Here is a 27,331-nt window from a genome sequence, read left to right as displayed (position 1 = left end):
AACCGTCCACTTTTAACGTGTCCGACCTTGAAGCAATTCGCACGTGCCTCCTGCCTCCACGAGCCTGCATGGATGGCCTAAGCCGGGAACCCGGCTACAGGGCTGGGCCTGGTGCTGTGGGGAGCCCTGCCCGCGGGATTCCCCAGACCAGGTCTGCCTGTTCTCTTCAAAACCGGCCACCCCTCCTCCTGGCAACAGAGGGTTGTGTCTGGAATAGGAGGCCCGGTTCTTTTCCCGGCTTCTCCACACCTGCCTCTCTTCTGTGTCTTTCCTGTCGTCGAAGATTTCCTCACACGAAAGTGAGTCATGTCCGCTTCTGTTCACAAACCTCTATAACCAAGCACCTGCCCGTGGGGCCGTCTCCTCTCCAGCACATGGTCTGGGAGAATGTCAGGAGGACGGTCATGATTCTTCCGTTCGTGGGAAATGGCAGGAAGCACAAGAACAATGCCCACCCCCAGCCCCAGCCCCCCAGTTCGTGGGCTCCTGTGAGAAGCAGTTGCCAGAATGTTCAGAGGGGCCGACCACTTGGGGAAAACTGCCACCACCCTCCTTACCTGCTTACTGGCGTCAGAGGCCTGTGGGTCGTTTGGATGAGTCTCATATGCTCACCTGGGCACTCGTCATGAGAAAGTGTCCACCTCGTCGACAACCACGCACCAGAGAAGATGCTGTGGATCTCGTTCTCTTCCGTGGTGGGGATGGGGTGTTAATCAGATATCCGAGTGGACTAGTCTAACAGCTGGAAGAGTCTGTGCTTTCTCATGATTTAACCCTGAAACGTTGAATGCAGACTAACGCTGGAGGCGCTGGTGTGTCCCCACAGAGCTGTCCATCCTGCAAAGGGCCTTCCAGGCCCACGGTCCCCGCCTGCCCTACTGTCTGTGGTAACTGGGCAGTGAGTAGCCCGGGCCCCACGCACTCTGCAAGCAGGTGCTGGGAGAGGAGGAGGGCTGAGCTCGTGCATGACCCCTCAGCAGGTACGGCAGGTGGCGTGGTTGCTGCGGACGTGTCAGCTGGTAAGCTTGTGAGTAGTCAGAGGTCCTTAACCTGGAGGATGTGCCAGTCTTTTTACTATACAGAGGAGGTGCAGGGCGGAAACACCAAACTTTGTCTTCCTTTTAAAAACGTTTGTCTATGTCTATTTTGCAGCATATTCAATGTTAGTACCATAAGGCGTGTATAATTTTTTATTAAAAATTTTATGAAGATGTAACTTACATCTTTGTGTTTTGTAAGGCTTTATTGAGATGCATTTTGCATACCACTAAATTTGGATACCACATTGGAAGTGTACAATTCAATGGTTTTTTAAAGACCTGCTCAGAGTTGTACCATCGCCGCTGTCTTTAGGACACCCAAACAGGAGGCCTCGTGCCCATCTGCGGTCACGCGGCAGCCCCCTCCCCCGCCCCCTCCCCGGCCCCCGGTCTACTTCTTGTCTCTGCGCATTTGCATCTTCTGGGCGTTACAGAGAGATGGAGTTGCACAGTACAAGGTCCCTTGTGACTGGTTTCTCTCACTCAGCAGCATGGTGTCAGCATCTATTTAGGTGGGAGCGTGTGATGGTGCTGTGTCCCTTTTTGTGGCCAAGTGACGTTCCATTGGATGGGCCACTTTTGTTCATCCACTCATCAGTTGGGGCCGCTTGGGCTGTTCACACTTCTTGGCTGCTGTGGACGCGTGTTTTTATCCTTCTCGTGCACGCACCTGGCGGACTGCTGGGCCCTGCGGTAACTCCGTGTTGAACCTTTTGAGAAGCTGCCAGATTGTTTTCCAGCGTGGCTGCACCCTTTGGCATCCCACCCACGGTGCATGGGCGGTCCAAGTCCTCCACAGCCTTGCCAACCTTCCTGTCACCTCTCTTGTTTATTACAGCCATCTTATGTGAAGTCATATCTCCCTGTGGTTTTATTTGTATTTCCCTAATGACCGGGTGATACCAAGCATCTTTTCATGTGCTTATTGACTGTTTGACCATTTGTATATCTTTGGGGAAATGTCTATCTGTATCCTTTGCCCCCGTTTTGATTGGGTTATTTGTCTGTTCTTGTTGAGTTGTGAATGTTCTTTATATATTCTGGATACAAATCCCTAATCAGGTATGTGGTTTGCAGATACCTTCTCCCACTCTGTGGGTCATCTTTTCACTTCCTTGATGGTGTCCTTTGATCCACCAAAGTTTTTTTTTTTTTTTTAATTTTATTATGTTATGTTAGTCAACATACAATACATCATTAGTTTTTGATGTAGTGTTCCACGATCCATTGTTTTCGTATAACACCCAGTGCTCCATGCAGTACGTGCCCTCCTTAATACCCATCACTGGGCTAACCCATCCCCCCCCCCAAAACCCTCAGTTTGTTTCTCAGAGTCCATAGTCTCTCATGGTTCATGTCCCCCTCCAATTCCCCCACCTTCATTTTTCTCTTCCTTCTCCTAATGTCCTCCATGCTATTCCTTATGTTCCACAAATAAGTGAAACCATATGATAATTGACTTTCTCTGCTTGACTTATTTCACTTAGCACAATCTCCTCCAGTCCCATCCATGTTGATGTAAAAGTTGGGTATTCATCCTTTCTGATGGCTGAGTAATATTCCATTGTATATATCGACCCCATCTTCTTTTTTTTTTTTTTTTAGAGATTTTATTTATTTATTTATTTGAGAGAGAGAGAGCACATGAGAGGGAGGAGGGTCAGAGGGAGAAGCAGACTCCCTGCTGAGCAGGGAGCCCGATGCGGGACTCGATCCCAGGACTCTGGGATCATGACCTGAGCCGAAGGCAGTCGCTTAACCAACTGAGCCACCCAGGTGCCCCTGGACCCCATCTTCTTTATCCATTCATCTGTTGAAGGGCATCTTGGCTCTTTCCACAGTCTGGCTATTGCGGACACTGCTGCTATGAACATTGGGGTGCATATGGCCCTTCTTTTCACTACATCTGTGTCTTTGGGGTAAATACCCAGGAGTGCAATTGCTGGGTCATAGGGTAGCTCTATTTTTAAATTTTTGAGGAACCTCCACACTGTTTTCCAAAGTGGCTGTACCAACTTGCATTCCCACCAACAGTGTAAGAGGGTTCCCCTTTCTCCACAACCTCTCCAACATTTGTTGTTTCTTTCCCTGTCCATTTTGGCCATTCTAACTGGTGTAAGGTGGTATCTCAGTGTGATTTTGATTTGGATTTCCCTGATGGCTAATGATGATGAACATTTTTTCATGTGTCTGTTAGCCATTTGTATGTCTTCTTCAGAGAAGTGTCTGTTCATCTCTTCTGCCCACTTTTTGACTTGATTGTTTTTTGGGTGTGGAGTTTGAGAAGTTCTTTACAGATCTTGGATACCAGGCCTTTATCTGTAGTGTCATTTGCAAATATCTTCTCCCATTCTGTGGGTTGCCTCTTTGTTTTGTTGACTGTTTCCTTTGCTGTGCAGAAGCTTTTCATCTTGATGAAGTCCCAAAAGTTCATTTTTGCTTTTGTTTCACTAGCTTTTGGAGATGTATCTTGAAAGAAGTTGCTGTAGGCGATGTCAAAGAGGTTACTGCCTATGTTCTCCTCTAGGATTTGGATGGATTCCTGTCTCACATTGAGGTCTTTCATCCACTTTGAGTTTATCTTTGTGAATGGTGTTAGAGAATGGTCGAGTTTCATTCTTCTGCATGTGGCTGTCCAATTTTCCCAGCACCATTTATTGAAGAGACTTTTTTCCATTGCATGTTTTTTCCTGCTTTGTCAAAGATTATTTGATCATAGAGTTGAGGGTCCATATCTGGGCTCTCTATTCTGTTCCATTGGCCTATATGTCTGTTTTTGTGCCATTACCATGCTGTCTTGGCGATTAAAGCTTTTAATATAGCTTGAAATCGGGCAACGTGATGCCCCCAGCTTTGTTTTTCTTTTTCAACATTTCCTTGATGATTCGGGATCTTTTCTGATTCCATACAAATTTTAGGATTGTTTGTTCCAGCTCTTTGAAAAATGTCATTGGAATTTTGATCGGGATGGCATTGAAGGTATAGATTGCTCTGGGCAGCATAGACATTTTAACAATGTTTATTCTTCCGATCCATGAGCATGGACGATTTTTCCATCTTTTTGTGTCTTCTTCAATTTCTTTCATGAGTGTTTTGTAGTTCCTAGAGTATAGATCCTTTACCTCTTTGGTTAGGTTTATTCTGAGGTATCTTATGGTTTTTGGTGCTATTGTAAATGGAATAGTTTCTCTAATTTCTCTTTCTACAGTTGCATTGTTAGTGTATAAGAAAGCAACTGATTTCTGTGCATTGATTTTGTATCCTGCCACATTACTGAATTGCTGGATGAGTTCTAGTCATTTGGGGGTGGAGTCTTTTGGGTTTTCCACATAAAGTATCATGTCGTCTGAGAAAAGAGAGAGTTTGACTTCTTCTTTGCCAATTTGAATACCTTTATTTCTTTTTGTTGTCTGATTGCTGTTGCTAGGACTTCTAGTACTATGTTGAACTACAGTGGTGAGAGTGGGCACCCTTGACGTGTTCCTGATCTTAAGGGAAAGGCTCTCAGCTTTTCCCCATTGAGGATGATATTCGCTGTGGGTTTTTCATAGATGGATTTTATGAACTTGAGGAATGTTCCCTCTATCCCTATACTCTGAAGAGTTTTAATCAGGAAAGGATGTTGTATTTTGTCAAATGCTTTTTCTGCATCAATTGAGAGGACCATATGGTTCTTCTCCCTCCTCTTATTAATGTGATCTATCACATTGATTGATTTGGGAATGTTGAACCACCCTTGCATCCCGGGGATAAATCCCACTTGGTCGTGGTGGATGATCCTTTTAATGTATTGTTGGATCCTATTAGCTAGGATTTTGTTGAGGATTTTGGAATCCATATTCATCAGGGATATCGGTCTGAAATTCTCCTTTTTGATGGGGTCTTTGCCTGGTTTGGGGATCAAGGTAATGCTGGCCTCATAGAATGAGTTTGGAAGTTTTCCTTCTGTTTCTATTTTTTGAAACAGCTTCAGTAGAATAGGTATTCTTTCTTCTTTGAATGTTTGGTAGAATTCCCCAGGGAATCCATCAGGCCCCGGACTCTTGTTTTTTGGGAGGTTTTTGATCACTGCTTCAATCTTGTTACTGGTTATTGGCCTATTCAGGTTGTCAATTTCTTCCTGTTTCAGTCTTGGCAGTTTATAGGTTTCTAGGAAGGCCTCCATTTCATCCAGATTACTCAGTTTATTGGCATATAGTTGTTGTTGATAATTTCTTTTTTTTTTTTTTTTTTTTTTTTTTTTTAAAGATTTTATTTATTTATTTGAGACAGAGAGAATGAGAGAGAGCACATGAGAGGGGGGAGGGTCAGAGGGAGAAGCAGACTCCCTGCCGAGCAGGGAGCCCGATGCGGGACTCGATCCAGGGACTCCAGGATCATGACCTGAGCCAAAGGCAGTCGCTCAACCAACTGAGCCACCCAGGCGCCCCTGTTGTTGATAATTTCTAATAATTGTTTTTATTTCCTTGGTGTTAGTCGTGATCTCTCCCCTTTCATTCATAATTTTATTAATTTGGGTCCTTTCTCTTTTCTTTTGGATAAGTCTGGCCAGTGGTTTATCGATCTTTAATTCTTTCAAAGAACCAACTTCTAGTTTCATTGATCTGATCTACTGTGTTTCTGGTTTCTAATTCATTGATCTCTGCTTTAATTTTAATTATTTCTCTTCTAATGTGTGGCTTAGGTGTCGTTTGTTGCTTTTTCTCCAGTTCTTTAAGGTGTAGAGTTAGTTGGTGAATTCGGGATTTTTCTATTTTTTTGATGAGGCTTGGATGGCTATGTATTTCCCCCTTAGGACCGACTGCCTTTGCAGTATCCCATAGGATTTGGACCAATGTGTTTTCGTTCTCATTGATTTCCATGAATTGTTTAAGTTCTTCTTTGATTTCCTGGTTGACCCAAACATTCTTGAGCAGAGTGGTCTTTAGCTTCCAAGTGTTTGAATTTCTGCCAAATTTTTTCTTGTGATTGAGTTCCAGTTTTAAAGCATTGTGGTCTGAGAATATGCAGGGAATAATCGCAATCTTTTGGTATCGGTTGAGACCTGATTTGTGACCCAGTATGTGGTCTATTCTGGAGAAAGTTCCATGTGTGCTCGAGAAGAATGAGTATTCTGTTGTTATAGGGTGGAATTTCTGTAAATATCTATGAGGTCCATCTGGTCCAATGTATCATTCAAAGCTCTTGTTTCCTTGTTGATTTTCTGCTAAGATGATCTGTCCATTGCTGAGCGTGGAGTATTGAGGTCTCCTACAATTAACGTATTGTTATCAATATGACTCTATTTTGGTTAACAGTTGGCTTATGTAGATGGCTGCTTCCATGTTGGGGGCATAGATATTTACAATTGTTAGATCTTCTTGTTGGATAGACCCTTTAAGAATGATATAGTGTCCTTCTGTGTCTCTAATTACAGACTTTAGTTTAAAATCTAATTTGTCTGATATAAGAATTGCTACCCCAGCTTTCTTTTGAGGTCCGCTGGCATGGAAGATGGATCTCCATCCCTTCACTTTCAGTCTGGATGTATCTTTAGGTTCAAAATGAGTCTCTTGTAGACAGCATATGGATGGGTCCTGTCTTTTTACCCAATCTGCAACCCTGTGCCGTTTTATGGGAGCGTTTAGGCCATTCACGTTGAGAGTGATTATCGAAAGATATGAATTGTCATCATGTTGCCTGTGAAGACGTTGTTTTTATAGATTGTCCCTGTGGATTTCTGTTGTAGATCACTCTTGGGGTCTTTCTCCTTTTATAGAACCCCCCTTAATATTTCTTGCAGGGCCAGCTTAGTGGTCACATATTCTTTCAACTTCTGCCGGTCGTGGAAGCTCTGCATCTCTCCATCCATTCTAAATGAAAGCCTTGCTGGATAAAGTATTCTTGGCTGCCTGTTCTTCTTCCTTAGTACCCTGAATATGTCTTGCCAGGCCTTTCTGGCTTGCCAGGTCTCTGTGGATAGGTCTGACGTTATTCTGATGTTCCTCCCTCTGTACGTAAGGAATCTCTTCCCCCCAACTGCCCTTAAGATGGTTTCCTTGGTTCTAAGATTTGCAAGTTTTACTATTACATGCCGGGGTGTTGGCCTGTTTTCCTTGATCTTGGGAGGGGTCCTCTCTGCCTCTAGGACTCGAATGTTTGTTTCATTCCCCACTTAGGGAAGTTCTCAGCTACGATTTGCTCAAATACATCTTCTAGCCCTCTCTCTCTCTCCACTCCCTCCGGGATTCCAATTATTCTGACATTGGAATGCTTCATGGTGTCACTTATTTCTCTGATTCTATTTTCATGGATTCTGAGTTGTTTTTCCCTGGCCTCCTCTTTTCCCTTTTTATCTATTATACTGTCTTCCAGATTGCTTATTCTCTCTTCTGTCTCAGTTACCCTAGCTGTTAGATTATCTAGATTGGATTGGATCTCATTGATAGCATTTTTAAGTTCTGCCAATTCACCTTTTATTTCTGCCCTTAGAGACTCTATGTTGCCATTAATTGATTTCTCCATTCTAGCCATTGTCTTCACAACTGCTAGCCTGAATTCCACCTCTGACATCTTGGTTATGTCTGCATCCATTTGTAAATCTGCAGCATAAGTCATAATCTCTGAGTCTTTTCTGTTTTGGGGGCTCCTCCTCCTAGTCATTCTGTTGATGGGTGTTTGAGGGAATGTATAGAGTCCAAATTATTGACCAGAACCCAAGCAAGATGCACCTGTTTTCTTGGGACCTTAGGGTTGCTGGCCTCTTGTTTTCCCAGCCTGTCTTCTGCGGGAGGGGCCTGCCGCGCTGTTAGGCAACCTTGTTTGGGCGGAGTTGCCCTGCGCCCCTGTGGCGGGGGATGGGCTCAGTGAGACTCAGTCTTTGGGGCTTTTGTTCTCTGGCGCCTTTCCGCATCTCTTCCGCGAGTCAGAGCAGAGAGACCTCAGTCTGTTCTCCAGTGAGCTCTCCAGGCCACACTGTCTCCGTTTCTGTCCGTGCTGCTATAAACTGCAGCATCCTGGGTTGTGCGCCCCTCCGCAGCGCTCCCAGTCCTGCCTCCAGGTCGGGGCCCGTCTCTGCCCTTTGTGCTTCTAAAACCGCCAGCCGCTCTCAGTTCGCGCGCGTGACTCCGCCGCTCAGGGTTTCCACCCCCGGGGGTTGCAGTTCACAGGTGCGACCCCTCCGCTCCGGGTTTCCGTCCCTGGGGCTGCCCTAGAGTCCTTTCCCCAACGCTACCGATCTGCGAGTCTGTGCCTGTCCACAGCGCGCGAGGCTGTCACTCAACGGCGGTGCAGGATCCCCACGGCCAGGCACCCTCCCGCCGCCGTTTATCCTCCAATATCTGCCCACAGGATCACGGCTCTCCGCTTCGTACCTCACAACCAACTGCCTGCGATATTCTGTTTGTAGAGATCCAGATCTTCTTACATCTCAGGCTGGTTTCGTGGGTGCTCAGAGGGGTCTGGTAGATATCTCAGTTCAATTCTGGGGACCAGCTGAAATAGGGTCCCCTACTCCTCCGCCATCTTCCCCCCCTCTCCTGATCCACCAAAGGTTTTAATTTTATAAAGTCCAATGTGTTTCTTTTTTCTTTTGTTGCCTGTGCTTTCGGTGTCCTACTTTTTAAAATTAAAATAAAAATCACACCTAACTCAGGGTTACAGACATGTACTCCTTTGTTCTTTCCTACAGTTTTATAGCTGCAGCCCTTCCATTTATGAGCCATTCTGAGTGACGTTTTGTCTACGGTGTGAGGTAGTGCGCCCACGTGGAAATCTAGTTGTCCCAGCACCATTTGTTAAACAGATGACGACTTTCCCCGCAGTCATGTATAATTTGTAAATAAAGTGACACACCCGCATGAGGGACAGCACCATTTTTCTATGTTTGCTTGTTTACTCATCACATAGCTGATCAGGTGGGAGAACTGTGCTCTGGGCCCATGTAGACTTGATGTCTATTCGTGACCTGGGAATCTTGCTAAAATGTCAGTTCTGGTCCTGAAGATTTGGGCTGGGGCCAGAGATTAAGCCTTTTCTTTTCTTTTTTTTTTTTTTTTTTAACATTTTATTTATTTGAGAGAGTGAGCACATGAGAAAGAGCGTGAGCTCAAGTGGGGGTTGAGGGCAGAGGAAGAAGCAGACTCCCCACTGAGCAGGGAGCCCATCCTGGGGCTGCAGCCGCTTAACCGACTGAGCCACCCAGGCGCCCCGAGATTTTGCATTTCTAACTAGCTCTAGGTCACGCCCATGCTGCTCGTCCATGGAACACATTGGAGTGGAGCAGTGGTTCCCGTGTTGAAAACCATGTAAGGAGGTTTTACCAGTTCTGATACTGGCGGGGTCGTCCTCACACCGATTAAAGCAGTATTTGGGTGTGGGACCGGGTGGTTTCGCTGTGCCGTCCGGTTTGCGAACCTGCATTCCCCCGCCAAGCGGGGCCAGAGGTGCTCTGGACCGCCGGCCTTTTAGAGGTGCAGGTTCTCAGCTACGCCAGTCCTGTTAAATCACCGCTGGGAATGAAGTCCACATTCTTTGTATTAATGAGCTCTTTGGAGGATTCTTAATTCATGCCCATGTCTGGGAACCACAGATCTAGGTAATGAGGAAGAAATCGCTGAATCACCTCTCTCTGGTCCTTGGGAATTTTGAAGTGTGGTCTCAGGTCCCTGGATTTGTCACAGAGATGGGGATGAGCGCACCGTGATGCTGTAGGGAGGCTTCTTGCTGTCGAGGTTTTTAACGTTTGAGGACATATCAGATTTCCGCTGACCCAGAAGAGAGAAGGGCGCAGGATAGGGCAGGGGTGTAGCCCCACCTCTCTGGATTTGCTTCTCGGGTCCCCTGAGAAACAGACATCCCCATCATGTGGACTTTCAGAATATTCCATTTGGAGGCCATGTCTCCCTTAGAGGGTAAGCAAACACAGCCACAAATGGCTTCTTCTGAAACTCCTGGTCAGGAGTGTTTCCTGGGGCATCACCCACAGTGTTGCATTTTGGCGAAATCTCAGTCTCTGACACAGAAGGGATGTGTCACGTTTTAGAGAGATGCGTTTTCAGAAAATGGATCACTTTAGGAAAGTGAGCTTAATGTGAGTGAAGGTAAAAGCCTGACTCCACTAGAATATTGTCCTTGTTATGTCTTGTGAGGGGGTCTATCTCCATGTTAAGCTGCTGCAGCGAGTCTTACCGTGCTGTTGCCGTAGATCCTGTTGCTCCTTACGCTGTTGGGAGCTTTTTCATCACGAAGCACTTTCAAAGCTGTGACTCCCTTTTGCCCCTCACTGTGGGCTGGACAGGGTGGTCTTTGCAGCACAGAAGGGGACCAGGCCCTGTGGGGTTCAAGGTGTCTGTCTAAGTCACGGCTGAACCCATAGTGGAGTGCAAAGGTTCCAGGTGCAAAGCCACGTTTTTCCCACTTGCGATGTTTTGCATGAGGCATTCGGGCATAGAGAATGGGGTGTGTGATCTCTCAATTGTGGATAATTTAATAATGAGTTTTATATTAGAAAACAGCACTTAGATAATTGAATGCACAGGTTGTGCTCCTTCTGTCACTTGTGAGCCCAAATATTAATCTTTTCCTTTACTCATTTTTAACTGTCTATGTGTATGTATGATCTCCATCTACATACACGCCTGCCCATCTTTTCACACACCCATCTTTCTCTCTTCCTTTCTCCCTCCTTCTGTCTTTCCTTCCCTGTATCTATCCACCCACTCATCCATCCATCCATCCATCTCTGTTTGTCCGTCCATCCATCCATCCATCCATCCACCTACCCACCCATCCCATCCATCCATCCATTTATCTATTCACCCATACTTCCATCCATCCATCCACCCATGCACCCACATGCCCATCCATCCATCCATTCACTCATCCATCCAACCATCTATCCATCTACTCATTCACCATCCATCCGTCCATGCACTCATCTAACCATCTGTCCATCCATCCACTTATCCAAGCATCTGCCCAGCCCTTCATCCAGCGATCTATTTACCTATTTTTTTTACCTATCTTATAAAAGCTCAAGGATACTGTACCTCATTGTCCTCCTGGGGTGGCCATAGTCCCCCAGTGCAGGGCAGAGCACTTAGTAGGTGTGTGAATATTTGTTTCCTTTGCTTCACATTCTAGGAGAATCGGGACTGTCTTGCTGAGGAAGTCACGGGGGATTGTGCCAGTCCAAGTTGTGGTGGGGGTGGGAATGCTAACAAGTATTGGCTTCATGGTTCATTTTATAAATTACTTTTTTATTATTGTAAAATAATAAAGTCATTGTACAGCCTTGTAAAAATACATAAAAAAGCCATAATGAAGAGAGCAAACTTTGTCTCTTTGTGAGACTAACTGCTCTGGTGGCAGTCCCCGAGGGCGCGCCCGGGGGTGGGCACCATCCAGCATAGGACGCATGCATTCGGGCCTCACGGGAGGAGACAGGTCCAGAGGGTTTTGGGGACCTGCTCAGGTCATCCAGCCTTCCAGGAGCAGAGCTGGGTTTTGCTGCCCGCGGTCCCTTTTCTCCAGGAGGCGCTGCTCACCCACCCGTTTGGTTTCCGAGGTCTTTCTCCGGCACTTGGATGCTCCCAGGAATACCCAGGGGCCCGGGGTGCGCACACTTCAGCCTGCAGCACACGGAGCCCCCACTCTCTCCTTGTCCACACGTCTGGACAGATTGGAAGCCGGTAGCCAGTGTCCTTGTGCCGTGCTTCCAGGTCCCCCCACTTCTCACCCCTGCAGACCCTCCTGCTGGTGCCTTTCGAAGCTCGGCCGCTTGTTTGCTGGAGCCAAAATGTGACTGGGCCATGTCTGGGCGAGAGCGTTATTATGTGTTCGAGACTGTCTGAAAAGACGAGAGCCATTTCTACTCCACTGGGCAGTCAAGTTGAGAGAGACTGGGACCATCTTGAGGTTATACTCGTTGAGGTTCCAGTATATTTATCAAAACTGAAGTAATTTCAAAATGTAAACACTGAGGAATGTTTTTGGAGGATTGTGGTGCAGGTGAGCTCAGGCCCCAAGCTCGTTAGAGGCATGGGCACGTGGTCATCAATCACACAGTGTGAGCCCCTGATGGCCACGCGTTTGCAGTTGATGGATGAGTATCTTCTTGGGATGGTTCCATCAGCCCCATGTGGGGTCTCATTGGACGTCCCCTTCCTAAAGGGTGTGTAAGCTGGGAGGGAGCTCTCCCACCCTCACCCGGGTGGGTCCCGGTCAGGTTTGAACGTGGCAAGTCTGCAGTGCGTCCTTTGGGCAGGGCTGTTTGAGAAAGGGACCGCTTGTCCTGGGTGCCGTCTGAGGGCTGGAGGTCCCCCTCAAGTACATAAGATACCCTACCATTAACGGGGTGCCTAGTTTTCTACTCAGCGGCTCTTACGTGCCCAGCACCATCCCAGGGTTTGGCTCTGCCAAAGGGGTCTGTAATCTGGAGTCCGAGGTATGACTCCAGCTGGGTTCCCGTTGCAATGGCCATGGGTGGACAGCCAAATAAGAAAGAAGAATCCTAATTGTTTTGAGGGTTGACATTGTCCCAGATGAGCATCAGGCCTAAATTGACCTTATACATGAGGGGCCGGCTTCCTCAAGTTGCTGTAGGAAATTTGATGTGAAGCATAGACGCTGGTGGCTCCTGAGGACCCGGCCTTCCACGCCCTTCACCTGCCCCCAAAGGACCCGAGCCCTCGCCAATGCCGTCAGAAGCCCCAACAGCTCCCTCTCCCCGCTCTAGCGGGCGGGGGTCTCTCCCCAAGTTTGCATCTGTCTGCACGTCTGCCCCATTTCCACATCTCTGCCCCCATGTGGAGCTCCTGCCCTGCTCCATGCCGTCTCAACCCCTGACACCCCTGCACCTCACTGTGACATATCCAGGTGCAGGGTGAGTCCCCCAGTGAGTTTAAAGAGCCCTCAGAACAGTGCTCCTTTACGTGTAAAGAAGCCTGGGGATTAGGGCTAGATGGGGGTGGTGAGCTGAATTCATGATGCGGTTGTCCTTCCTGGGGACAGCCGGGGACGTGACCAGGGTGAGGTGAGAAGGGAATTCAGCCCCGGGTCAGATGCCCCGGTTCTTTTATTCTCAAAATGCGCTTGAAGTCAGAACGACTCATCATCAACCAGTAGTGTTTCTGGGTCCTGGGGACATGCACGTTGTCATATTGCCCTTGACACCCTTCTAGAAGGTAAAAGCCTCTCCAGTGAAGCACATCAGGGCAGTGCGCCTTGCTCGGCAGTGGCTATGTTGGGCACTCGGGCTGACTGAGCGGGAGAGAAGGTGGTTTTAACCGAGTACTGCCCTCCCTGTCATGGCCAGCAACAGACTGGTCTGGAGTCGGCTGCCCAGGGTGGTGGGGGACCCTTCCTAACGTTTCCGCATGGGGATGGGCTCCATGGTTCTGGAGCCCGGGCTTCTGCCCCAGCCCTGCTGCCGGTCATTTATCGTGCTGACCCCATTCAGGTCTCTGCCTGCTCAGACCCAGATCTCCATGGGGCACAGACTCCACGCCTCCCCTACCCTTGTGTGCCTGCAGCCTGAGCCGGGCGTCCTCCAAGATGCCCATAAACGTTGTGACTTTGAGATGCAGAAAGGCAGGCCTCTGCCTTTCGGACCTTTAGCTGTAGCCCCAGTAGGTCGCTGCTCCCCCCGGTAAGCATCTGGATGGTGCCGTGGGATTCTGTGTCCTGAGAGCGAGGGCAGCTTCTCAGACCCGCTGCCCACAAAGCGATAATGTGGAAACTCTGTCTCTGCCCCCATTTTGATTTGCATGGGACCCCGAGCATCACCACCATTGTCACCCTTGAGACCGTGTTAACCGCGGGGATACCGGGGCTGACGGGTGGGAGCTGCGAATACCCTGGGGTCGGTTCTTCAAGCTCACTCTCAGACTTGGCACTTGGTTCGTGAGCCATGTGCCTTGGCCGTCTCCCCGGTGCGGGTTCTGAACTACGTTGTGTTTGGGTCCCGCAGAGACCCCACTGACCTTAGCTGCTCAGCTGGACGAGCCCGCGGAGGTGATCAAAGCTCTCAGAAACGGCGGGGCTCACCTGGACTTCCGCGCCAGAGATGGGATGACTGCCCTGCACAAAGCCGCCCGAGCCAGGAACCAAGTGGCCCTGAAGGTACATTCCGGAGCCCGTCTCCCCCGGGGGGCACCCCTTCCCTATCTGATCCCCGGCTTCCACACCGGTTCCCTGTCCCCATCCCATGACGACCACCCGAGCTGACCCCGAATTGTGTTCCCACGTGGGTTTGGACATCTAGTTGGGGCCCCAGACCCTCTCTTCTTGGGAATTTTAGAATTTGGTGTTTATAAAAGGTCATCTGTCCCTCTCGTTTGGCCCGAGGCTTGTCATTTCTGCCAGGAAGGGTAGCACTGAAAGCCACCCCCTCATGCCCTCTGGGAGGAGGCTGCAAACCCAGCCCACAGGCCCTGAGCCAGCCTTGTTGCTGTCGCCAACCCCCTCCCCGGTCTCTGGAAGCCCACCCGGGGGGGTGCTTTCACCCCTCACCCTCCCCACAGCCCTCTGCATGCTTTATCTGCCCTGACCCCAAGTGTGGGGGGCCCCCAAGAGCCCTGGCTGGGAGGGAGGGGGACCCACTGTTGGGGGCTGACCCCCAACACGATGCTTGTCTTGGAAGTCACGGATTTCTCAAGTTCACATCAGCTGTACCTCGTCCGCTGCCTTAGTCCGAAATCCATGCTGGGATGGTTTTATGCTGTAGGTTGAATAGTACAGCTTTTCCCTTTCTGCAAAAGCTGCCTGCACTTCGTTGCTCTCAGCCAGTACGGGGTTTTGGGTGGGGGGGTCAGCAGGGCGCAGCAGGTCCCTGCGTGCCCCCCACGCATGTCTGTCTGCAGAGCGTCTCCTGACGTCCCGGATGCACGTGCATCCTGTCACCTGGGCTCCACCTGCTACTTCAGGGCCTGGAACCTCACCACCTGAAGCTGGCCCCTGCTTCACTCTAGGAGGCCCGGGAAACGTGCGGACCCGCGGGCCTGCTCATCCTCGGCCGGTGGGAGAGTGACCCCCATGCTTCGTTCTTGATTCACTCCCTGCAGAAGGGGTCATGAGACCCATGTTTGGTGTTCTTGTTTTCTAGACCCTTCTGGAGCTGGGAGCATCGCCTGATTACAAAGACAGCTACGGGCTCACGCCGCTGTACCACACCGCGATCGTCGGGGGGGATCCCTACTGCTGTGAACTGTTGCTCCACGAACACGCCACCGTGTGCTGCAGGGACGAGAACGGCTGGCACGAGGTCCACCAGGTGCGCACGCCGCAGCCCTAACACGCCTGCCCTCAGCCTCTCACCCGGCGCCCACAGCTGCCCTCCCAGCGTTCCGTTCCGTTTGGAGCAGTCGCTGGCATTTAAAAACAGGGATATTTACCTAGAAACACACGTTTCTGACCTCTGTAGAGAAATCGGAAAGTTAGGCAGGCCTCTTGCATTTCTGTAGGGCAGTGATCATCTGGAGCTGTGGAGTGAACACGCCCTTCATAGGCGCTGGGAGCTCTCTGTGCATCTAGCGTCTCGGGGACCCCAATAGAGCTTGGCGCCAGGTGCATTCTGCGCACAGGTGACCTGGTGCGCTGCCCAATTTCTAATACGGGTGACCCGGCGCGATGCCTGATTTCTGATACGGGTGGTCCGGCGCGATGCCCGATTGCTGATACAGGTGACCCGGCGCGATGCCCGATTTCTGATACGTGTGGTCCGGCGCGATGCCCGATTGCTGATATGGGTGACCCGGCGCGCTGCCTGATTTCTGATACGGGTGGTCCGGCGCGCTGCCCGATTGCTGATACGGGTGACCCGGCGCGCTGCCCAATTTCTGATACGGGTGAGCCAGCGCGATGCCCAGTTGCTGATACGGGTGACCCGGCGCGCTGCCCGATTGCTGTTACGGGTGGTCCGGCGCGCTACCCCATTTCTGATACGGGTGAGCTGGTGCGCTGCCCAATTTCTGATACGGGTGCCCCAGTGTGATGCCCAATTTCCATGCATAGGACCCAGGTTTCCCTGATCCCACCTGGCACCTGTGGGGCTGGGGGTGTGTCAGCTGCAGTCTTGTAAAGAAACAGCATCCACCTGATGGCTCAGATGAAGAGTCGTTAGTGCATCCAGAGCAGGGGAGGAAGTTGTGGTCCCAGAAGCAGGGACAGCTGAGGTGGGAGGGTGGCCGCAGGCAGGAACTGCCCTGGCTTCTCTCTTGTCCTGCCCTCCTATTGGCTGAGCCGTGTGTGAGCCAGCCAACCAGGGAGCCCAGTGGTGCAGGTGTCCGGGTCAGGGTCTCCGGGCAGAGGAGGGTGGACAGTGGGTCTGGGGGAGCAGGGCCCAGGAAGGCAAGGGGAAAGGCCTGGAATGGGGGGGTGTCTCTGAACTGTTCTCCGGATGGGCAGTGCCACCTGTCCATTTCCCTCAGCCAGTGTGACCTTACACACTTACCTGGTCCGGGTGGGGTCATGCCCCCCACCCACTGTGGTCAGAGGGCCGAGCAGTGCTGAGGGGTACCAGGTGGGCTGTGGGGTGCAGGCAGGTCCATCCCGCTTGGCCCTTTGCGTGCTGGGTCAGCCTTGACTCATCAGCAGCCTGGGGAGGCGTCCAGTTCCATCCCGCGGTGTGAGCTGGGGCCCCGCAAAGCTGCTCCTGGCCACCTCCAGCCCACACCCAGGGAGGGACCCTCAGGGGAGTGAGTAGTGATGAGTGCCCTGGGGTCTGCATTTGTTCACCCATAAAGTGGGTGTCAGCGGGCCCGTGGCGCCCTCGGGCTGTGGGAAGGATCTAATGTAAGTGCAGTGCTGAGCCTCCTCTCTGCTCATCCTGCCCGTTCTCACTCTGGCCCCCATGGCTGCACGTCTGAGTGCTTTCGGGTCATTCCAGGGTCATTTCCTGGCCTGTCCCAAACTCCGGTTTGAAATGTAGTTTTAATACCACGCAGGTACAGTGAGGCCAACCGATCGGGAGTTGGCTGCCATTGGAAAGAGGGTGTGTTACTCACAGATCCTGGGAGGAGGGGCAGATGGGGCAGGGGGGCCACATGGGAAGCACCGGGCTGGGTCAGGAGGCAGCAGGAGCGGGGGGAAATGGGGCCAAGAGTCTTCACTGTGACTTTTGTAGGATGGAACAGGCCAAGGCATGGCTGGTCTGGATAACGTCAGGGGCTCAGGGGCACTGGGGCTGTCCCTGGCTGTCTGGGCTGACCAGGGCAGGTGGGTCGTGGCCCTGGGGGCAAGAGCCCAGTAAGGCAGGTGGGGGTGATGGCTCTGTGTGGGCTGGTTTGTGTCTGAGAGCCGCCCTCTGGGCCAGTCCTGTGCGGTCAGAATTGACTTGCCTGGGGAGGGGCAGACCCCCCCAGTGTCGGCAAGGCCCCACATGCCAGGGCATCAGAAATACAGAAGATGGGAACGTGGAGTTGCTAGAGCTTGAACCCTGCAGCAGGGCCCCAGCTTTGGAGAGTTCTCCGGGCCGGGTTCGCCCTCCACCAGCCGGAGGCCTCCCACCAGCGTCCCTTTCCCCTCTGGTGCATTCGACAGTCTGGCCTCTGGTCACCCTGAGATGAAGAAGCATCAATGTGTTGGGGTGGGCGGGGGACGATCCTGGTGGTCACTTCCTGCAGTGTGGGCTCCAGCTGTGATTTCTGGTCCCCGCGTGTGCTGGGTTCCATCCCTGAGACCCCAAGCGCGGGTTCCAAGCCTGCGGGCACTGAAGCCACCAGACCTCTTGGTCCCAGGGCCCCAGCCCCTGGCGCTGAGTTTGAGCTTGGAGGGGGTGCTCCCAGGCCTGAGCATCCCGCTTCCCGTGGCGCCCATCAGGATGGTGTCATGTCCCCCAGGTGGTGGGTTTCTTTTCCATGATGTCCTGGGAGGCCAGTTCCCTCCCTACTAGAGGTTCTCGATTTTCCGGGTGAAGTCCCTGCCTCCCGAGCCCCGCTGTCTCGTCTGCCGTGGCTGAGACTGGCTGTGAGGTGGTGGAGGCAGGCGCGAAGCAGAGATCAGCAGACCGGCCGTCCTCCTCCGAGATTCTCAGCACTCAGTCGGCTCCCACGCCATCCTGATCTGCTTTATCGGCTCCACCTTTCACACCCTGGAGCAACCCCAGCGGATACCTGCTGGCCTCCATGACTCAGACAAGGTAACCGACCGGAGAGGGGGCGTAACCTGCCCAAGGCCACAGCTGAGTCCACTCCCGGCCCCTCTCAGCACCGCCTCCAGGCTTGCAGACGGAAGCCGACCCTGCCGTGACACCCGGCGGTGGCAGGAGGAAACAGAGGAGGCAGGTTTTGCACAGAGCTAGCAGGAGAAGCACCTTGGAGTTCTGGGGTCCGCAGTTCTGCATTTGACATCTGTCCCTCTGCCTCGCGCCCTGGAGTGGGGGCGGCCCCTTCCCAGCCGCCTGGCTCCACGCCCTTGGACGGATCCTGCTCGCCCACAGCCAGGCCTGCTCACGGGTCCTGCGGTGGTTCTGCTTCCCGCCAAGGCCAAGGCCAGGTGCTGAACTGTCAAGCAAGGCCCTTCCGATCCCGCACCTGCCGCGCAGCGCCTGGGGACGCCCGCCCCCTGCAGGCCGACTGTGGAAGCGCGCGTTTTTGTATGTGGCTTGTCTGCAAACTCTTGAGTTGTTCAGGTTACCCTAACTGCTCAACATGGAAGGAGTGGAAAATTCGAAGAAACAGAAGGAAGAAAGTAAAAAACACCCAAACACATCCCCACAACCCAAGAACATGAAGATAAGGGAGGACACGTCCTCCTGTGCGTCTTGCCTGCACCCTTGGCGCGGCCTGCGGACCGCGGGTTTGGCTGCGTCAGGACTGCAGGGTAGGTTACGGGAGGCTGAGGGCTCTGGAGAGGGTGGCTGCCCCCAGTCTGGGGACAGCTGCTCCGTGGATGAGCCGCCCTGGGGTCCCACGCGCCTTCACGCAGGCGGTGCTCTGTGGGGGCTCTGGGAGAGCTCGATCCCGCCCGCCCGCCCTCCTTCGTGGAGTTCCTCTGACAGTGTTTCAGGGAGGGGCGTTCCCTCCTTCTGTTGTCAGTCCAGGGGATTGGCCTGTGAGTTAGCTACTCCCCCTCGCCCGGCCACGCCTCTGTCGTGGTCATCCTCGCCCAGCCATGCCTCAGTCACTGTCTTAGTCCTCATCTGCTTGGTTGCGGTCATCATCACCATCATCACCGTCACCTGGCCATTGTCACAAAGAATATGTGACAGCACTTAACCGCTTTGTTCACAGGCTTATAGATCTCATCTGATTTCCTCAAGAATTCCTTTTTTTCCCAAAGATTTTATTTATTTGCGAGAGAGAGATCACGAGCAGGGGTGAGGGGCAGAGGGAGAAGCAGACGCCCCGCTGAGCAGGGAGCCCGATGTGGGGCTCGATCCCAGGACCCCGGGATCATGACCGCATGCCCCACTGCGAGCAGCCAAGCCCCCCGGCCCCAGCAGTTGGAGCTGCAGGAAGTGCCTTACCTTGCTTTGGGGGTTCTGCCACATGCTGACCTGGGGCATCAGATCTGTATCCCGTGCCCCTATCCTGCCCGGACGAGCAAGGATTCCTTCAGAGAAGTAATCAGTGCTTCCTTTTGCGGGGGGGCCTGTGGAGGGATTGAAGCCCACCAAGCAGGTGTTCTTCCAACCAGCCCTGATTCTTGGGGCTGAGAGGAGATGCCAGGAGGGGAGGGGAGGGGTGAAGACCCCAGGCCGGAATGGAGGGGCGCCACCTTCTCCCCATGGTCGGAGCCTGTGTTCTACCCTAGTGATGCCAGGGATGTCTGCGAGAGCCGTCTTCTGTCCAGAACTCATGTTAAAAAAGCCGTGGGCTCCATAGGGAAAGCGACCACTACCACAGCTGTCAAAACATACCTTCCCTTTTGGAGTTCTTAGCATGACATTTTGTATGTCATTGCAGGCTGAAACTTACAGATTAGTTGATCTGAACTGATTGTATTGGTTTGTTTGGGCAGTTTTGACAAAATCCCACCGACGGGGCTCACACAACAGACGAGTACTGTCCCCCGGTCCTGGAGGCTGAATCCCAGGATGCACGTGTGGGCAGGCGGGGTCCCCCTGAAGCCTCTCTCCTCGTGTGTATGTGTGTGTGTGGACGGCCGTGCTCTCCCTGGGTCCTCACAGGGTCGTCCCTGCGTGCGGGTCTGTGTCCTGATCCCCTCTTCCTAGAAGGACCCCGGTCACCCTGGATCAGGGCCACCTCAGTGGCTTCATGTTACCTTAATCATCTCTTCAAGGTCCCCATCTCCACATATAGTCACATCCTGGGGTGCTGGGGGTCAGGGCTCCAACAGAGGAATTTGGGAGGACATTGTTCAGCTCCTAACCCTGGCCAACACAGAGCTGGCCGCTTCCTGGTTGACCTGCCATCCACACACTCATTTGCACATTTCCCCAAGGCTCTTTGGGCTGGCAGCAAGACCACCACTGGCCTTTGAAAACTGTGGAACCCAGGGCCGTGGGGCAGCCAGTGGCTCGAGTCAAGCAAGCCACGTGTGCGCGTGTTTGGGCAAGAGTGTCCCCGTGCTGCCGGGCACCTTACTTGCTGACCAAGCGAGGGCTGAAATGGTGTATTGTTTTTGAACCGTCGGATGGAGATGTCTCCTGTTTACATTATAAGCACATGCTTCACATAGGAGAAATGCCTAGGCGTGGTGTGGATTAAGTAATTTGGTTGGTGGCACAGAATCATGCAGAAGCATTTGCTGCTCACTTGCAATGCAGTGAACTCCGCATTGTTTCCACGTGCCTTGCACAACCTGGGGTGCCTCTCAGCTTGCTGCCCCCTTAGGGTAGTAGGTGTGTCACAGCAGGTGCCCAGCAGGTGGCAGTAAAGCGCTGGAAGGAAGGCGCGCCCTTTTCCCTAATTTCCACCAAATTGTGTGGTTGGCTAGTGATGGGGCGGGTGTTTGGCATAGCAGGGATGAACCGCAGGTCTCTTGGGGAAACTTCTCCAAACACGCACGCCCAGGAGATTTGCAGGGAGTAGGTGTGGAGTGGAGCCCCCCACACGTGCATTTCCCAAAAAGCACCTCATCCAGATGGTTAAGATACAGGAGTGTAAGGGGTACTGTATGTCAGGTTTCAGCTCTCTGGCTCTGGCAGCCCTTCTTAGCTGTCTCTCGAAGGCCAGGAGCCGCAACGCCCATTTCAAGGGGGAAATGGTTAGCATAGCCTATTTTGGGGCTGGACAGATTTCTTACTTTGGTGAGCTTTGAGGTCTTTGTGTCAAACAAGGACTAGGTTCTCTTTCTAAATTGTAAAGGACTTTATCAGTTTCAAACTCACAGAAGAGTTGCTAGAATGCTAGAGAACCCCACATACCTTCACTCACAGACCGTGTTCGAGTTTTGTCCATCGTCACAATAACGTCCCTCATACTGAAAGGATCCCATCCAGGACCCCGCATGGAAGCCTTCCATCGGGGACCCCTGCGAAGATTATGGGGCACTCAGCTTGGAGATTGCCTCGCAACTTGGGTTGGGTCGGTGTTTCTTCTCGATGAGGTCCGGGGTGTGCATTTTGGTAGGAATATTGTAGGAGTGATTGTGTAGGGATATCGCATTCCTGGCATCCTGTCAGGGGGCACGTGGTGACCCTTGCCCGTTACCGGTGACGTTCACTCTGACCTCCTGGCCAGGTGGAGTCTGCCAGGCTTCTCTCTTTCCTTCTGTAATTAGGATTTTGTGGGGTCTCTGAGGCTGTTAAGTCCCTTTCCTCATCCCCCACCCACGGATGGTCTTAGCATCCATTGGTATTTCTCGCCTGCATTAATGATCACTGTCATGGCCACTAAATGGGGGTTTTCTACTCCCATCCTCTGGGGAGAGCCAATGAGCCCAGGCTCCTTTGATTTAAGGAACAGTGCTGTCAACTCAAACTGGTATAACGGGAAATAAAAGTCCTGGCCAGGCTCTCTATGTCCCGAGGAGTCCAGGCATGGCTGGAGCTCGGACGGCCCAGTGACGGGCTGTATGTGCATCTGCCCTTGGCTCCACGTCTGTCCTCCCTCCCTGCCTTTCTCACCCCTGTGGCCCTGCTCCTTTGCTGGGGGCCCCAGCAGCTCTGGGGTTCTGCGGGTTGCGGAGGCCCCTGGGCTGCGCCCACGGCAGCAGTGGGTGGGGCAGCCCCCTGACCTCTGAGAGTGGGGCTGGGGTCCCACAAGAATTGCAGGCACTGTTGCCATGGGAGGGGAGGGTGGGCAGCAACCGTGTCCGGGTAACCACCTGCTTCGTGAACTAGTGAGCCTGCTTCACGGGGGGCGTGGTGTTAGAAGTGCATGTTTCTCAGGTTCTCTGTGTAAGCTCGTCCCAGTAACAGTTCGAGCATCTTTCCCAACGTCTTTCCTTGGCGAGGTGCCACAGTCCACCCCAGGTATCCGGAATGCGCGGTAGAGAGAGCTGCCTGGCCTGCCCCCCGGTGGCCTGTTTTCCTACTGCCGTGGGCTTCAGTGGCCACCCTAGGCCTGAGAAGTGTGTGTCAGGACCCGCTTCCTGGCTCTCCCGGCTCCCATCCACATTGTCACCGCTCACGGGGACCCTGGCCCTCCCACCTCCAGTGCTGTCCATCGCTGGCCACACGCTGGCCTTTCCCGACATGCCGGGAAGTGGGCGGATGGGGTGGGGCCTGTTTGGAACTGACTGCCTGCCCAGGGTCGTGGGCTGCCCTGGTACCACGCGCGTGCCCAGGACCCCGGCTGAGCTGTCACAGCGCGGGGCCTCCTGGCTCCCCGAGAGCTGCCATGGGCAGGGGCTGGCCTGGTGCCGAGCAACACGTGGGCCCTTTGGGGTCCCTTATCCTACGTGATTCTCATAAGAACATTCTCATAAGAATGTAGGGTTTATGTCTACAGGTGAAGACATAGGCTCATGGGGGAACATTCTGGAAAATGGAAGGTCCATGACTTGGACCCCAAAGATCTCTTTGACCCCAGAGCCTTGTTGGTTTAGGGATAGCACACATCACCGCCTTGAAGGACCCCGGGAGGGAGAAATCTCACTGTGGGGCTGCCTGCCCCCTGCCTCCTGAACGCTCCTCAGGGCGTGGGTTACATTTCGTAGCAACAGTGGGGCCTGCCCCTCGCCTGGAGGCCAGGCTTGGCTCCCTTCCCTGGAAACAGCGGGGGCTGTACGTTCCCCTTCTTGCTGTTTTCACGCCCCCTCTCGGGGCTAGGGACTTTGGATAAGTGGGGCCAGAGATGGAGTGTCCTGGTTTGCATTTTGTGGGGTTGGCCACTGAGGCCAGCAGGCAGACAGCGCGTGTGTCCCTGGGCTTCGGGTCCCCAGGTCCAAAGGAAAGGAGCATTGGGGCCCTTTGCAGACTTGCTGTCCAGGAGCCCAGCGTAAGTCCTTGGTCCTGTGATGAGCTCCCCCACCCTGATCCCAGCCAGGGGTCTGATGGCCCCCCTGAGGCTCAGGACGCTGTGGGTGGCCCTGCATTTGGGGTCCTGGTCCCACATGGGGGGTGGGCTGGGGTCGGCCGGGCACATGTCGAACTTGGAGTCTGGTGTGTGGGTTTCCCATTGACAGCGCGGACTCTCATTACAGGCCTGCAAATACGGCCACGTGCAGCATCTGGAGCACCTGCTCTTCTATGGGGCCGACATGGCGGCCCAGAACGCCTCGGGGAACACAGCCCTGCACATCTGCGCCCTCTATAACCAGGTCAGTGCGGGCACACTGGTGGGTGCACTCCCCCAACACCCTGTCCGGCCGTGTGGGTGCCGGGGCTGGGGCCGGGCTGAGCACCCTGCAGGGTGCTGTCTGGCTCAACAGAGGTGCCCTAACAGAGCCCCACAGATGGTCCTGGAGGCTGGAGGTCCGCGATCAGGGTGCGGGCACGTTCCCTTCCCAGTGAGAGCTCTTTGCTGGCTGCAGATGGCGCCTTCTGTGTCCTCACACGGTGGGGAGTGAGCAAGAGCACTCTGTGGTCTCTTCTGACAAGGGCACTGTCCTGTCAGCTCAGGACCTCACTGGACCCTCAACCCCTCCTCAAGGTCCATTTCCAAAATCGCTCGCCTTGGGGGTATGGGCTTCAGGGAGGAAGCTGGGGGGAATCCTCCAGCCCTTAGCAGCTGCTGCTTTGAGAATGGGTTACCCCGTCATAGCAAAGAGGAAGCCGAGTTGCGGGGAAGAGAAAGGAGCGGTCCCAGAGCTGGAGCTGGGCTGGAAACCCTGGTCTGCTCCCCTCCCAGGCCTCACTGCCACACTGTCCACTTCCAGAAGCGAGCTGGGGAGCCGGGATCCTCTCGTTTCCATCCTCCCCAGCTGAAGGTGCAAACTCTGCCCACCCCGGGGTGGCCGTCTGCTGGGACGTGTGGGGCAGAGGGGCAGGGACGTGGCTGACCAGGCTCCCGAGGTCGGTCTGGCACCCCACCAAACTTGCACCAGACCAGCATGTAACAAAGGCGAATTACCACCACTGTGTGTGCAAACACGCTCCCAATGGGCTTTTTCTCTTTAGCTGTGGTAACATGTGCATGACAAAATCATTTAGATTTTAACCACTTTTACAATGTAGTTCAGTGGCATTAAGCACATTCATATCACTGTGCAACCAGCAGCGCTATCCTTCTAGGACTTTCCATCTTCCCAACGGAAACTGTGTCCCGAGAAGCACCCCGTCCCCCTCGCAGCCCCTGGCGCCCACCATCTACCTTCTGTCTCCACGAATCTGACTCCTCTGGGGACTGCATCTGAGTGGGTTCCTGCAGCATTTGTCCTTATATGCCTGGTTTATTTCACTGAGCGTAATGTCCTCAAGGTCCCTCCATGCGTCGCATGTGTCGAATGTCCTTTCTTATGGCTCAATAATATTTCATTATGCGGATGGACCACATTTTGTTTATCCATTCATCCCTTGATGGACACATGGGTGCTTCCGCCTCTTGGCTGTTGTGAATAATACTGCCATGAACGTGGGTGTACGAGTATCTCTTCAAGACCCTGCTTTCCTCTTCGGGAGGGGGACTGTACCTACAAGTGGAACCCCAGCATGAATAAAAAGAAGCACGTACTCTTCGGTGTTAGACCAGAAACTAAGGGAAGCTGGAGATGAGCTAGTTTGGTATGCCCTGAGGGGTAGGACATGATCCCTGGCCTCTAGGAGCATGAATCCCAAATGGCGAGGGAGCAGCACCCTGGACCGTGTGAGCACCCTGCTGGTCCCGCCGAGAGGCACAGTGGTGGGGCTGAAGATGGTGGAGAGGCTCGTGGAGGCCGTGGGAAGGGCCTGGGGCTCCCAGGAGGCCGTGGGTTGCAGGACCTGCTTGGGGCAGGGCGGAGGCGTGGGGAAGGAGGGTCAGTGTCCTTGAGGCTCAAGGTCAAGATAACTCCTGGATGCCAGTATCGAAGGTGTTCTCTGCTCCAACTTTCTTTTCTTCATGTCTCTCTGATTTCAAGGAACGTTGAGTCTGGAGGATGGTGGGGTCTGGACACTATACTAAACAGCTGAGCAGAATGTGGGGGTCTCCACCAACTGGAGGAACAGACAGGAGATCTTTCGGGGGCCTCTAAGCTGTGTGCCCTTTGCTTGTCTTCTCTGCCATCGGCATCATCTTCCCAGAACGAAGCCATCTTTTTGGGTGAAATCTTCAGCCTTTGTCTACACCTAAGTCCTTTCCCTGGCCCTTCCAAGACCAGACCCCTCCAACCACTTTACTTCCAGCTATGAAACCCTCCTAGATTCTTTGCCGTAGAAAACTCCTATGCATCCTTCAAGACCCAACTCAGATATCCCACCCTTAGTCAAGCCTTCTCTTAATGAGCCCCTGAGAGCATTAGCTGTAGTTTGCTCTGCAGCCCTTTGCAAGATAACCAGAATGAACTGCCATTTTTATGCCTTGCCTGTTTTCCCTGCTAGCACCCTGTCCCCCTTGGACCCAGCTTCTCAGAGGTATAGATTGCCATCTTTTAGGGTCTCTTCCGTGGCTGGCACGGCAGAGCAGCTCAGCCAGAGGGAGCTGGGGGCGTGTTTCAGCAGAGCTTCCTCCTTAATGCGAGCAAATCGGTGGGATTTGCGTGCAGCGCGGGCAGTCGGTGCTGCACGGTGTTTTTGGACGTCGGGGTGGCTTTGTGAGCATGGAGGTACCTAGCTGGGCCGCGTTCAGAAAACGCACATCATGAGACTTGGCTTTGGTGGGTAAAACATCTGTGCCTACATGTGCTTCTCAATTGTTGCCTTAGAGGGGAAAAGCGTTCCTTAATTTTCCCCAGTAGATTTCAAGCATAATTTATCATGAATGAGAAAAGAAAAACAGGAAGAAATGTTTTCTGTCGCTTGAAATAATTGAGGACAAGACGGTCTTTGAGAGTGTCGGTGGTATTTTGTTAGGGAAGGTTCAAGCAGTCTGGTAGTCCTCATTCTGACTTGTTGAAGGGGCCTGGTGTGACTGGCATGGTGCTGCCTGTCCCCCATCTGTCCCCAGCCCTCGGCCGATGGCTTCAGGAAGACCCTCCCCCATGTGCCTGAGGAGTACTTTTTTTCTCTTAGGTATTTTCTTTTAGGAGCAAACATTTCCTGTAAAGGGCCACTTAGTAGATATTTTTGGCTTTGTGGGCCACGTGGGCTTGGTCACAGCCATCCCACTCTGCCGCTGCGGCATGAACTCAGCCACAGACAACACCGAGGTGAGTGAGTGTGGCTGTGTGCCGATCAAACTTTATTTGTAAAACAGGCAGCAAGCTGAGTTAGGCTGGGTGCCATACTTTGCCCAGCCTGAGTGGGGAAGACTGCATCTGTACCCTCCCCAGACACACGTGTAGACAGACTCCCCGCTCCAAGGCTGAGCGACTTACTCCCAGTGCGCCAGTGAGCCCGGGTAGGCGTGTGAGAGCTGTCCCCTCTCTCCAGGGTCCCAAGATCAGCCTGCTGCTGCTCTAGGCTGTGTGTCCCTCCTCTGCAGCATGGTCAAAACCCCAGCAAGGTCATGGTCTAGACCACAGGGAGCCCTGTCCTCTCCACGTCCAGCATGTACCGCACATTGTCCCTAACCAGAGCCCTGTCCTCCCATGTCACCAATGTGTTGCGCTTCTCTGTTCTACACATGTGGGCATCACGTGGCGGCATCAGGCCAGGCTCAGTGCCGACTAGAGGAACCGCTTTGCAACTTTCAGCAGAAAAGGTGTCGGAGGGCGCACATACAGAGCACTCCAGGAAATCATGTTGAGAAGTAGACTGCTCCAGGGGTGGGGACACCGTGTGGGAAAGTCAGAATAGGATTCAAGGAAAGGAACTGGAAGCAGCCACAATGAGGTGGAGTTGCAGTGCAAGGAGGCGTGGCAGTCTGGGCTCCACGTGGCCTAGACCA

The 27,331-nt window shown here is 52.9% G+C and overlaps 1 protein-coding gene across 1 annotated transcript in view; it reads left to right on the top strand.

Moving 5' to 3' along the window:
* LOC123326203 (SH3 and multiple ankyrin repeat domains protein 3-like) overlaps positions 1–26,904 on the top strand; it is a 38,809-nt gene extending 11,905 nt beyond the window's left edge. The window contains exons 5-9 of the mRNA XM_044919542.1: positions 13,990–14,141; positions 15,124–15,291; positions 23,571–23,687; positions 26,550–26,651; positions 26,875–26,904. Coding sequence (XP_044775477.1) covers positions 13,990–14,141; positions 15,124–15,291; positions 23,571–23,687; positions 26,550–26,651; positions 26,875–26,904 — 569 coding nt within the window. The remainder of the gene's footprint in view (positions 1–13,989; positions 14,142–15,123; positions 15,292–23,570; positions 23,688–26,549; positions 26,652–26,874) is intronic.
* The last annotated feature ends 427 nt before the right edge of the window (positions 26,905–27,331 follow it).

Source organism: Neomonachus schauinslandi, chromosome 11 (assembly GCF_002201575.2).
Source record: "Neomonachus schauinslandi chromosome 11, ASM220157v2, whole genome shotgun sequence".
Taxonomy (NCBI): domain Eukaryota; kingdom Metazoa; phylum Chordata; class Mammalia; order Carnivora; family Phocidae; genus Neomonachus; species Neomonachus schauinslandi.
Note: the sequence above shows the minus strand (reverse complement) of the source record. Positions and strands in the feature narration are given on the sequence as shown.